This window comes from Macrotis lagotis, chromosome 4, assembly GCF_037893015.1.
Source record: "Macrotis lagotis isolate mMagLag1 chromosome 4, bilby.v1.9.chrom.fasta, whole genome shotgun sequence".
Taxonomy (NCBI): Eukaryota; Metazoa; Chordata; class Mammalia; order Peramelemorphia; family Peramelidae; genus Macrotis; species Macrotis lagotis.
The window spans coordinates 210,443,342-210,457,986 of NC_133661.1; the positions used below are offsets into that span (position 1 = coordinate 210,443,342).

Here is a 14,645-nt window from a genome sequence, read left to right on the forward strand (position 1 = left end):
GTAGTATAAATGACACACAAATTAATCTTCCAAAAATGACACTTTCCTCAGTAAGATATTTGTTTTGTTAGAAATAAATGTGAATTTTGCATATACCAGTAGTAAAATAATGCATAATAAATATTTATAATATATAATGCATATAGTTTAATTTTTCTTAGATTTGGTTGGAATACCTGAAATTAGAGGCTAAAATCAAATTCACATACTTTAATTTGTGATGTTAATATAAGCTAATAGTGAACTTTGAATTATGTATTTACTTTTCTTCACTAATATGTGTTCGTCTTTTATGTAGATTTCGCTAATTGAACTTTTTAGGTTAGTTAAATGAAAAACAGTTATAGAGTATAATTATTGGATGTAATTATAGTAATATATCAAAATACTTCATTAATATTCACATAGGTATTGAAGCAAATAAACCACAACAATAGTGTTTAACTCCATCCACGGCAAATTCATTTACAGTAGGTAATGTTTAGCAATTCTTTGATCTCTGAAGGGTCTTAACCATACAATGTTTTAAAAAGCACTAATAGCTAATAATTTCAATAGCATTCTCTCTTTTGTCTCTTTTATCTGCTAATATTTCTCTCTGCCTAGCTATTCACTTATAATTAAAGCAATACTGTAATTTGTTTTAAAATTTGGATTAAGTTTCTAGTAGAATTTGGTATATGACATTTTATATATTATATATATATATTTTAGTATATAACATTTTTAGGAAATCATTTTAATATATCTGATGCATTAACATTTAGTTCCTCTAAAACAAATTCATTCTAAAAATTCAAAACTATAATATGTGCAGGTAGCTTTCCTATATAACACTGAGAGAAAAATAGCAAAATTACATAATGGAGAAAATTGCACTTTCAGAACAGGGAGAATAAATGCAATGATGTTTATGTAAATTTCTTTTGACATAATCAAGAGCTAAAGTTTATGAGGAATCTTAATGGACATTCTTCTATAGAATGAATAAACATTTTCACATATACCTATTGACTTTGCTAGATATGATCCTAACATCACAGAAACTGCTGATTGCCCACTGAATATGTCATCTTCCAAATCATACTCTACAGCTCATAAAACTCTTCTATCAAATTAAACTAGAGATTGCCTTCCATTTATAGTGCATGTATCTGATATGTACCTCGTTATTTGTAACTTGGCTCCCCTACGTTCTTTAATGAAGTCCTTGAAAGCAGAGACCATAGTTGTGCTTTTCTTTGAATTCTCAGGGTTTAGGATGGTGCCTAGCACAGATGAAGTACTTTATTTGCCAACTGTTTAAACTATTAGGGCAATTATCATCCTAGTTGACCAAGCAAATTTCCCAACTAAAGACAGCAGTGTGCTATATGGGAAAGAGAAACAGATTTAGAGTCAGAAAATCTAGGATCAAATTCCAACTTTCATTTATTACATGTGTGACACTGACAAGTCACTTAAGTTGTGATTAAACTATGGGAGGTACTGGATGATCTCTAAGGTCCTTGTCAGTTATAAATCTAGGATCTTAAGATCCTAATTCATAATAAACTTTCGGAAAAATTAAAAAAAGCTAATGAATGGTTAGCAACAAAGATGAGCACTAGAGCATTCTCATTTTAAAAACATGAACCAAATGCCTTTTAATATCTCCTTAGACATTTCCCATATCTCCCCGGTACTCTTAAAACAAAACAAAACAAAACAAAACAAAACACTGTTCTTACCTAAAACATCAAGACCAAGGGTTTTTGCTAGTTTCTTTGCACCATCAGCTCCAAAAATATGAGTTTCATGTTTACATTTTGGGCACTGAAAAACACTCATGTTTTGGATGAGACCCAGAACCTGTTCAAATAAAAACACATATTTAACATTACAATTCAAATAGAAATGTGGCATTTTTAAAAAAATCAAAAAATGTGTTTCAAATCAAAAGTTCCAGGGAACTACTTAAGATGAATAGGGAACAGAAAAAGTTAGATAATAACAATGACTAAAGGTAAGATTTACAATGTGTTGGGGACTTCCGGCCAAGATGGCGGAGAGAAGACAGGCACAGTTCTAAAGTCTCCTGATCTCTTCCCCATCTATCACATGGAAAAAACCTCTTAAAAGAATTCCGAACCAGGAAACCGAGAAAGAAAAGCCAGGAGAGGAAAATCTACCTCAGGATTTGTCTCCCGCAGCAGCCTTGGCTGAGTACCCGCAGGTGAGTCTGGGCTCGAAGGCAAGATCAGCCCAGGATCAGCCAGATTAACAGCTGAATTGGAACCGGGAGTCTGAGGGCCCGAGAGCCAGACCTGCTGGATCAGTGGTGGGGCTGGACCACGGGGGCATGAGTCTGCTGGGGAGCAGAGGCGCTGGTGTTGGTGCTCTCCCCCAGGAGCTTGGGGAAGGGGCTGCAGGGAGAGGTCTGGTGCAGGACAGCTGCGGACACCATCCCTGGGCTCCTCAGGTCTGAGAAATTCTGAGTCCACACCTCCATTGCACTGAGGCCTCCTCCCAAACAAATGCAAACTACTTCTGCCTAAGGCCCAGGTGTGTGAGCAGAAGAACCAGCCCAGCTGAGGAATCACCTCAGGCCAGGGTAAAGCCCACCATTGACTGAAGGCAAAAGAATTCAATAGTTCCAACTACTGCCTTCCAGCAAAGGGAGAAGGCCTGGCAACCAAGGACACAGACACCCCAGAGAGGGCAACCAGCACCTCCTACTGGCCAGCCAGAGAAACTGCACTCAGTAAAGCCTCTAGTGATCCCAAGCCCCTGTGAACCAGACCCCCCCCCCCAAATCAAGGTCTTAGCATAATGAAGAAGGGCCAGCAGAAAGGTGGATCCATAGAAAAATTCCTGGAAGGGAAAGATCCCAACTCAGAGAGACCTGGAACCTCTGAGGAGAATACAATCTGGTCTCCAACAAAGAAAGACTTCCTTGAAGAAATAAGGAAGGAGCTTAAAAATTTGGGAGAGACAATTAATACCTTGCAACAAGAAAACAAAACCTTAGAAAGTATAATTGGACAAAAAAGGAGAATAAATCTCTCAGATCCTCAAATGAGCAAATGCAAAAAGAAATTAATTCTCTCAAAACCACAACTGGTCAAATGGAAAGCTCTTTCAAAAGTAGAATTGACCAATTGGAAAAGGAGTTGCAAAAGGTTAATGAAGAAAACTCCTCCCCCCCAAAAAAGAACGGAGTCTACAGAAACTAATGACTCCATGAGACAGCAAGAGTCAGTTAAACAAAATCAAAAAATAAAAAAATAGAAGCAAATGTAAAATACCTCATCAACAAAACCACTGACCTCGAGAATAGACCAAGGAGGGGCAACCTGAAAATTAAAGGACTCCCTGAAAATATTCAAGAGAAAAAAAGCCTGGACTTAATATTACAGGATCTAGTGATGGAAAACTGCCCTGATATCATGGAATCAGAGAGCAAAGTAGTTATTGAAAGAGTACATCGGTCCCCACCAGAAAAAGATCCTAAAATGAAAACACCAAGGAATGTTGTGGCCAAACTGCAGAACTATCAGATAAAAGAGAAAATCCTGCAAGCAGCCAGAAAGAAGCAATTTAAATATCAAGGAGCCACAGTAAGGATCACTCAGGACCTGGCTGCATCAACATTGAGGGATCGAAGGGCCTGGAATGAGATATTTTGAAGAGCAAGGGAGCTTGGAATGCAGCCAAGAATCTACTTTCCTGCAAAGCTGAGCCTTCTCTTCCAGGGAAAAAGATGGACATTTAACGAAATGGAAGAATTCCTAAAATTTCTGATGAAAAGACCAGAGCTAAACAGAAAATCTGGATATCAAACAGGACGTTCAGGAGACACATGAAAAGGTAAAAAAAAGGGGGGGGGGGTGCTGGTAAAAGGAAAAAAAATGCAATCCAGTAAGTTTAAACTGGCTATATCCCAGCATGGTGGGGGGGGGGGGGGGGGGAGAAGAGACTCTCATAAATCCTGAGAAATGTAACTCTAACAGAGGGAATGCACCTAGCCAGAAATGATGGACAACCATGACCTATCCATGAGACTGCTATCTAATGGGATGTAACTGGCTTTAATCCCACTTGGGACTCTAATAACTCTCAGGAATTTTGACTCTATCCAATGGAATATACTGAACTAAAAGGGAAAGACACTCAGAATTTTCTATGACCTAGATAGAATGATCTAAAAAAATACACTACCTCTCTAAAAATGGGGACAGGAAAGAGACGGGAGGAGGGAGGGGATTGAATGGGACAAAACTCATTACACTAAGAGGTACAAAAAAAACTATGGTAATAGAGGGGAAGAAGGGAGCAGAGGAGAAAGACCTCAAGCTTCTTCTCATCAGACTTGGCTTAAAGTCGACCTACACGTACTCAGTTAAGTTATCAAACATCTAACCTTTCAAATATTAAAAGGGGAAAAGGGGAGGGGGGGGCGGAGAAAGGGAAGGGGAGAGGGGGAAATAAGGGGAAATGACAAAAGGAAGGGAAGGGAAAAGGGAAAAAGGGAAAGGGGAAAGAAAGAAAGGGGAGGGTGTGATATAGGAGGGCAAACATACTGAAGGGGGCGTATTCAAAAACAAAATACTGGGGAATATGTATAAAAGGGGGGCGAAGGGGGAAAATACAAACAGAGGGAAGATAGTACGGACGGCAATAAAGAATTAGTAATCATAACCTTGAATGTGAATGGGATGAACTCTCCCTTAAAAACATAAGCCATAAGCCATAAGAGTAGATTAAAAACCAGAATCCTACAATATGCTGCTTACAAGAAACTCATTTGAAGCAGAGAGGTACATATAGAGTAAAGGTAAAAGATGGGAGCAAAATATATTTTGCTTCAGCTGAAGTAAAAAAAAAGCAGGGGTAGCAATAATTATCTCAGACAAAGCAGCAGCAAAAATAGATAGCGTTAAAAGAGATAAGGAAGGAAACTTTATCTTCCTAAAAAGGTACCACAGACAATAAAGTCATTTCAATATTGAATGTATATGCACCCAGTGGGACAGCACCCAAATTCTTAGAGGAGAAGCTGAAAGAATTACAGGAAGACATAAACAGCAAAATTCTACTAGTAGGAGACCTCAACCTCCCGCGATCAGATCTAGATAAATCAAATCATAAAACAAACAAGAAAGAAATTAGGGAGGTAAATAGATTGTTAGAAAAATTAGATATGGTAGACTTATGGAGGAAACTGAATGGGGATAGGAAGGAATATACCTTTTTCTCTGCAGTACATGGAAATGTACTAGGACATAAAAATTCTAATGATCAACTGCAGAAAGGCAGAAATAGTGAATACATCTTTCTCAGATCACAATGCAATAAAAGTCATATGCAATACTGGGCCAAGGAGATATAGACCTGGAGCAAACTGGAAACTGAATAACCTCATTTTAAATAATGAGTGGGCCAAAAAACAAATTATAGAAAGAATTAACCATTTTATCCTAGATAATGATAATAATGAAACAACATACCAAAACCTATGGGATTCATTCAAAGCAACTCTCATGGGATATATTATAGCTCTAAATTCTTATATGAATAAATTGGAGAAAGAGGAAATCAATGAACTAAACATGCAACTAAAAAAATTAGAGGAAGAACAAATCAAAATCCCCAATCAAATACCAAATTAGAAATTTTAAAAATTAAAGGAGAAATTAATAAAAGCAAAAGCAAAAAAACTATTGAATTAATAAATAAAACCAAAAGTTGTTACTATGAAAAAAACAATAAAATTGATAAAAGTCTGGTCAATTTGATTAAAAAAAAAGAAGGAAGAAAACCAAATTGCTAGTATTATAAATGAAAAAAGTGAACTCACCACCAATGAGGAGGAAATTAAAGTAATAATTCGAAATTATTTTGCCCAACTCTATGCCAATAAATTTGATAATCTAAGTGAATATTTACAAAAATATAAGTTGCGCAGGTTAAATGAAGAAGAGATTAAATACATAAACAACCCTATCTCAGGAAAAAGAAATTCAACAAGCCATTATTGAAATCCTAAAAAAAAAAAATCTCCAGAGCCTGATGGATTCACAAGTGAATTCTACCAAACATTTAACGAACAATTGGTTCCAATCCTATATAAACTCTTTGGAAAAATAGGGAAAGATGGAACTCTGCCTAACTCTTTCTATGAAACCAATATGGTACTGTTACCTAAACCAGGAAGAGTTAAAACAGAGAAAGAAAATTATAGACCTATTTCCCTGATGAATATAGATGCAAAAATCCTAAATAAAATCTTAGCAAAACAACTACAACAAGTCATCACTAGGATAACACATTATGATCAAGTAGGATTTATTCCAGGAATGCAGGGTTGGTTCAATATTAGGAAAACTGTTAGTATACTCAATTATATCAATAACAAACCTATCAGAAATCATATGATCATATCAAGAGATGCTGAAAAAGCTTTTGACAAAATACAGCATCCATTCCTATTAAAAACACTAGAGAGTGTAGGAATAAATGGACTGTTCCTTAAAATAATTAGCAGTATCTATCTGAAACCATCAACAAGCATTATATTCAATGGGGAGAGGCTAGAGGCATTCCCAATAAGATCAGGGGTGAAACAATGGTGCCCATTATCACCACTACTATTCAATATTGTATTAGAAATGTTAGCATCAGCAATTAGAGAAGAAAAAGAAATTGAAGGAATTAGAATTGGGAAGGAAGAGACAAAACTCTCACTCTTCGCAGATGACATGATGGTCTATCTAGAGAATCCCAAGAAATCATCTAAAAAACTACTGGAAACAATTAGCAATTTTAGCAAAGTTGCAGGTTATAAAATAAACCCCCATAAATCCTCAACTTTTCTATATATGTCTAGCAAGAAACAGCAGGAAGAGCTAGAAAGAGAAATCCCACTCAAAGTAACCTCAGACAGTGTAAAATATTTGGGAATCTATTTGCCAAGACAGACTCAGAATCTTTTTGAAAACAATTATAAAACAGTTCTCACACAAATTAAATCAGATTTAAATAACTGGGCAAATATCAACTGCTCATGGATAGGGAGAGCTAATATAATAAAAATGACAAGTCTACCAAAACTAAACTATCTGTTTAGTGCCCTACCAATCAAAATTCCAAAAAATTACTTTGATGAGTTAGAAAAAATTGCAAGTAAATTCATATGGAGAAATAAAAAGTCAAGAATTGCCAGGAACTTAATGAAAAAAAATATAAACAAAGGTGGCTTAGCACTACCTGATCTAAAATTACATTATAAAGCATCAGTCATAAAAACTGTTTGGTATTGGCTAAGAAATAGAGTGGTGGACCAGTGGAATAGACTAGGTGTAAAAGCAGGAGAGGAGTATAGTAATCTGCTGTTTGATAAACCCAAAGAGTCAGGCCACTGGGATAAAAACTCCCTTTTTGATAAAAATTTCTGGGATAATTGGAAGTTAGTATGGAAGAAACTTAGATTAGACCAACACCTCACACCCTTTACCAAGATAAGATCCAAATGGTTACAGGACTTAGACATAAAAAACAATACTATAAGCAAATTAGAAGATCAAGGACTACTCTACCTGTCAGATCTATGGAAAGGGGAACAGTTTATGACTAAGGAAGAGTTGGAGAACATCACTAAAAACCAATTAGATGATTTCGATTACATTAAATTAAAAAGTTTTTGCACAGATAAAACCAATGTAATCAAGATAAAAAGAAAAGTAGTAAATTGGGAAACAATCTTTACAATTAATGCTTCTGACAAAGGACTCATTTCTAAAATATACAGAGAACTGAGTCATATTTTTAAAACAAAAAGCCATTCCCCAATTGACAAATGGTCAAAGGATATGCAAAGGCAATTTACAGATGAAGAGATCAAAGCAATCCATAGCCATATGAAAAAATGCTCTAAATCATTAATTATTAGAGAAATGCAAATTAGAGCTTCTCTGATGTACCACCTCACACCTCTCAGATTGGCCAGTATGACCAGGAAGGATAATGATCATTGTTGGAAGGTATGTGGTAAATCTGGGACACTATTACACTGTTGGTGGAGATGTGAACTCATCCAACCCTTCTAGAGAGGTATTTGGAACTATGCCCAAAGGGCAACAAAAATGTGCATACCCTTTTGACCCAGCAATACCACTACTGGGTCTATACCCTGAAGAGATGAGGAAAAAGGGTAAAAACATTACTTGTACAAAAATATTTATAGCAGCCCTGTTTGTGGTGGCAAAGAATTGGAAATCCAGTAAATATCCTTCAAGTGGGGAATGGCTTAGGAAACTGTGGTATATGTATGTCATGGAACACTATTGTTCTATTAGAAACCAGGAGGGACGGGATTTCAGGGAAACCTGGAGGGATTTGCATGAACTGATGCTGAGTGAGATGAGGAGAACCAGATAAACACTGTACACCCTAACAGCAACATGGGAGTGATGTTCAACCTTGAAGGACTTGCTCATTCCATCAGTGCAACAATTGGGAACAATTTTGAGCTGTCTGCAAAGGAGAGTACCATCTGTATCCAGATAAGGAGCTGGAGTTTGAACAAAGTACAAGGACTATTCCCTTTAATTTGGGAAAAAAACAGATATCTTATTGTCTGATCTGGTTACCTCTGAGAATTCTGTTCTCTTTAAGGACATGATTTCTCTCTCATCACACCCAATTTGGATCAAGGAAACAAAGTAAAGACTGACGGAGTGCTATCTGTGGGGTGGGCATGGGGGGAGGGAAGCAAGATTGGGAGAAAATTGTAAAACTCAAATAATATCTTTAATAAAAACAACAACAACAACAACAATAAATAAAAAATAAATAGATAGATAGATAGATAGATAGATAGATAGATAGATAGATAAATATCACCTCTGGTCCAAACAAATCTGGGTTCATATTGAGAATTCTGACAATAAAAGAATAAATGCTCTTTTCTCAAAAAAAAAATTTACAATATGTCTCAATAAATGACTGTAACATTATATATATTATATAAATATATATCATTATACAGCAAAATTATCCAGAAAACAAGCCCATTGAATTTATATATCTATTGCCCCCTGAAGGCAAAATTGTAGAGTTTTAAAAATACTCTACATGTAAACTTACTTCATAGTTACTAGCACTTATATATTTTATTCTATTTTTCAAAAATGAAAGCTGAAATTTAGGAGGAAGGAGGGACTTTGTTGAGGCTTCCAAGAATAGACAATATGATAAAATGGAGTTGGGGCTCTTCAAAGGTGTCAATTTTTGTTGTTCAGGTGCATCTAACTCTTCATGACCCCATTTGGGATTTTCTTGGAAAAGATACTAAAATGGTTTGCCATGTCCTTCTCCAACTCATTTTACAGATAAAGACAATGAGGCAAACAGGGTTAAGTGACTAGCCCAAAGTCATACTGTTAGTAATGTGTCTGAGGCTAGATTTACTACTTAGTTGCCCCTGGTGTCTATCTTAACTCTTAACAAATTCCATCTTCATCTAAACTGCAAAATATTCAAGTTCAAATCTTTCTCAAAGTCAGCTTCTCTTCTAATTCCATTTTACCTAAGAATAAGAAGCACTATCTATATCCTAGGGCACAACCACAAACAATGTGGATATTGCCTGGATCGTGCCATATGTCATATTAATAAATCTCTCCCCTGAATTTCTGTCCCGCACCACCAATTTCTATTAGATGTTCCAAACTGAACGTCCTGAAGACATCTTAAACGCAGTTGAATTTATTGAACTCATTGAACTCAAAATTGAATTCATCATCTTTTCCCCCAATCCCTCTCCTTTTCCAAATTTTCCTATTTATATCAAAGGCTTGACCTTCTTTCCTGTCTCCCAGTTTAAAAAGATTGGCATTAGCCCAGATTCCTCACTTTCCTTTACCTAACAGCCAATAAATTGACAGTTCTTGCTGTTTCTAACTCCATATCTTTCATATCCATTCCTTTCTCTTTTCTCACTAGGCCCTCATGATCTCTCACCTAGATCATCAGCCTTCTAATTGTTTTGACTCAAGGTTTTTCCACTCTCCCTTTGTCCTACACACAGTTGCAAAAGCAGTTTTCCTTTTATTTTTTTTTATTTGCAAGGCAATGGGGTTAAGTGGCTTGCCCAAGGCCACACAGCTAGGTGTCTAAGGCTGGATTTGAATTCAGGTACTCCTGACTCCAGGGTCAGTGCTCTATCTACTGTGACACCTAGCTGCCCTTAAACACAGATTTGTGTAGGATCAAATGAGATCATATATGTAAACTGCTCTGCAGACCTTAAACCTAGCTATCCAACCACATAACATTCCTATCTGATCAACTCTGGCTTTCTATTGTCTCTAAGATTAGTCTAAATTCCTTTGTTTTACTTTTAGAACTCTACATCCCTAACTTCAACTGACAGTTTTTTCCCTCTTGCATATCCAGCCAAATTGGTCTTCTCTCTGTTCCTCACTTAGGATGTTCTCTATATGCACTGGAACCACAAGCCTGGATTGACATTCCTCCTTTTCTCTGCCTCATAGAAGCTCTTTCTTGTAAGATGCAGCTCAGATATTATCTTCTGATGAATTCCTATATTCCACCCCAATCCAAAACTATCTAGTATGTATTTATACTTACCAATTTTATAATTATGCCCCATATTTTTACATTTATTTATATTCCTTATTGCAATAGAAGTTCATTGTAAGAAAGAACTGCTTCACTATTTACACTCATATCTCCAGGGTCTAAGACAGTATCTGACACAGAGTAGGTTGTACTTAATACTTGCTGGTCAATCATTATCAGAACAAATATTTCAATTTGGATCACAGGTTTAGAAACAGAAGGGATCAACCTAGTAAAATGAAAAGAAAATTTGATTTGGAATCAGAGGACTTGTTTTCAAAATCTGGTTCTTCTATCTCACTACCGTTGACTTTGACCAAAGTCTTGTGTCTATACATATATATATATATATATATATATATATATATATATATATATATATATATATATATATATATGAAATGAGGAGGTGGGATAAGATGGTCCCTGAGTTCCCTTCTACTCTTATTACTTTGATCCTATTGCATTCTAATTCATCTAGTCCCAGTCTACTCACTTTACAAATGAGGAAACTGAGGCCTAGAGAGGTCAAAAGATTTTCCCAATGACACACAGCTACTGAGTAGCAAAGAATTCAAACTTTAAAGATGAAGCCACATTTCTTTTTTTTCACATTAAAGCATAAACCCAAGAAGACACTCAGATTCATTATCCCAACTAAAGAAGGGGGAAGGAAAAAAAGACTAAATTGTCCACAAAGCATAAATATGAAGAGAGATAGTGAAGAACACAAATTTCTAAATAAGCATTTTCCAACAACCTAATATATATCCTTTTTGCTGATCCAGGAGTGTTATAAAAATAAATCACTCTTAAACTGTGCTCTGGTGTTTAAGAACCATCACCAGAAACCTAGAAGAAAACAGTTTAATATCACACAGATTATTTGCTTATTCACTACATCAATATAAATACACCATTGCTTAGGGCTCTGGGTATTTTCACTGCCATTTATGGTAAATATGATATAGTCCCTGACAGTAGGGCTTACATTCTAAATGCATAATATGAGCCAAGCAAAAGGAAAAAAGATAAACACTTGAGGAATGTGTGAAGACCTAGGGAAGGAACATTCAAGTTGGTGAAGAATTAAGGAAATAAAAAACAAAACCCTAAACCCTAGAACTCTACCTCCTGCTACCAAGAGCCAGGGTAATTGGAGTTATATTTGATTTATTTTCTATTATCAAATTGTTCTTTATGGGCCATATAGATGTCACAGACACAAAATATAACCCAATGCATAATTTTATCACAGAACACACACCAAACAAATGCTTAATAAGCAATTAGTAAGATAAACACAGTGCTGTATTTTGATCTACACAAACCAAGGCAAGGGCCTGCATTTAATATTTCCTGCTAATGTGTAAAGGATTTAGATTTGCTTTGATGAAAAATTTCTAGTTTCTTATTAATGTAGGAGGCTTAAGTGACAGAGAAAACATTTGTCCTTTAATAGAAGGATTCTTCTTTTATTTATGAATCTGCTATAACATATTTTTACTAGTTTTAGAAAAATATATAGAGTGAAAGAATTTTGTATGTGTCTGAGTCAAGGGTTCAAACTAGTGAAGCTAGGTGGGACTTGTCAATGGCTGATTCAATGTATAAGAAGTAGAGGGTATGTTAGAAGGAGCCTCAGATCAAAAGTAAAAGAAATTCCTGCTGAATCTGTCACTAACTACCCTTCTGTGTCTCAGTTTCTTCATCTTAAAAACAAGGACTGCTGGATTAAATGGGCTCTGAGTTCCTCTCCAGATCTATGAACCTATGATCCTATGACACATTCTTCATTTAAATCTCTCTAGATTTTTTTTTCTGTAAAATGGAGGTTTGCCTCACATGGTTTTTTTTAAGGTCCCTAGGATTGCTTTGTATAAAGTACAAATATCTTAACTCATTCATAGGGAAAATAAATTAATTTTTACTCCAAGTTATCAGAACCCTGACTCCATCCTCTTCTCTCAATTCACATATAGCTGCTACCATAGTCCCAACTCTCATTACTTCATGCCTAAATTGTTGCACTGGCCTCCTAGTTGGTCTCCCTGCCTCAAGCCTCTCCCTCTTCCAGTTCATCCTCCACTCAGCTAACAACTGATATTCCTAATGTGTGGGTGTGATTATGTCACTTCCTTACTCAATAAAATTTATATTACCTCTAGGATCAAATTGAAAATCCTCTCTTTGGATTTTAAACCTGAGCCTTTCCTACCTTTCCAGTCAATCCAAAGACATTGGATAATATATATAATACAATATAATATCATATCATATCATATAACATAATATGATATAAAATGTAATAATAATAATATATAATAAATAACAATGACTGAAACATATTGGATTTTAGATGCTTCTCAGTATTTCAAAAATCTATTGCTATTTTCCACAAACCCTTGCTGTTCTTCATATACACGCTCCTCCCTGCTCCATAGATTTACAATGGTTGTTTCCAAAGCTTTGGATGCTCTACCTTCTCATTTTTGCTTCCTGGATTCTCTCACTTCCTTCAAAACACAGTTCAAATCCCACCTTTTATAAAGCATTCCAAGTGCCTTCCCTCTGAGAATATCTCACATTTATTCCACATTTATCTTGTTTAAACATAAACATTTGCATGTTGTCTCTTCCTATTAATCAACTTCTTGGGGTGAGGGGTCATGCATTTCATTTTCTTTGCATCCCCCAGTACTTAGCAGAGATCCTAGAACATATTTAAGTGCTTAATAAATGTTTGTTTACTAACACATTCAAAGTCATCTTCTAATCTTTGCTTGAAGTTAAATAGACAAAGTTCCTACACTCAAGGACTTTGTGGTGGAAGAAGGGGTGGGAAAAAATGTACACCATAAAATATAAAACAGTAAGCAATAAGTATATATAACAGAAGAGTATGGCATGCTATGAAAATTTAAAGGAAGATGGGATCACTTCGTTTATGGAGGTATGCTCATCATGTTACCTCTACTGGAAGAAGTGATTTATGGGCTGAGTTTTGAAACAAAGTTAGAAGGAATATGGAATCAAAGCACCTGGATTTGAAACCTGACTCAACTATTTATTATCTTTATGGCCTTGGGCAAGTCATTGACTCTCTTGATCTCAGTTTCTTCCTCTGTAAAAATGAGGGGAGTTAACCTAGAAAGTCACTCACCTAATCCCATATTTCTTAAGGAAAGAGGATAGCCACTTGAGGTAATAAAAATGAGTAACCAAAACTATTGCAGATTGAGACCTGACTTTGTGAACACTGAACACCATAAAGTAATGCATAACTGAACATAGATGTCTTCTAATGATACTTTTTTAAGAACCTAAATTTTAAATAAGAAACAGTAAATATGCAAAAAAAAATCACTAAGCCCTCCAGCATGACAATATGACAATAGAAAAGAAAAATGTGCACCCCAGAGAAGCTTTGGAAGAGAACTTGGTACATTTAAGACCTGAATGGGGAGATTAGTCCATTTAAAAGAAGTGCCATGTAATCAATGAGACTTTAAACAGAGCATTAAAGACACATTCCAGCCTAATGCAATAAAAGGAAATGTTAGCATGTTTGCACTATAGTTTTGTTCATTTACAATCAATTTCAGCCAAATAGGCAAGAATTCATATGCACATTAAAAAAATAAACAATATTGTTTAACATCTTGTGAACACTTCCCAGGTTTGTATTTATTATAAAACTGTTTTGTTTATCCTTTGATGGTAACAACCTCAGAAAACAAATACTTTACTGTGGTGTCATTAATGTAATATTGTTGAGATATAGCTGTATTTTTCTTACTGAAAGCGAATGTCACTATGGGACAGCTAGGTGGTACAGTGGATAGAGCACTGACCCTGGAGTCAGAGGACCCGAGTTCAAATCCAACCTCAGATGCTTAAAAATTATCTAGCTGTGTGACCCTGGGCAAGTCACTTAACTCCACTGCCTTGCAAAAACAACAACAACAAAAAACAAAAAACAAAAAAGAAAGCAAATATCACCTGCAGGCAGAATACCAGAG

General features: G+C 35.6%; 1 protein-coding gene across 2 annotated transcripts in view; it reads right to left on the reverse strand.

Moving 5' to 3' along the window:
- Positions 1-14,645, reverse strand: part of NUBPL (NUBP iron-sulfur cluster assembly factor, mitochondrial) — a 363,985-nt gene that overhangs the window by 47,509 nt on the left and 301,831 nt on the right. The window contains exon 9 of one of the 2 annotated variants that reach the window (XM_074235355.1): positions 1,731-1,851. The exons of the other annotated variant lie outside the window; for it this stretch is intronic. Coding sequence (XP_074091456.1) covers positions 1,731-1,851 — 121 coding nt within the window. The remainder of the gene's footprint in view (positions 1-1,730; positions 1,852-14,645) is intronic. 2 annotated transcript variants of the gene reach the window in all.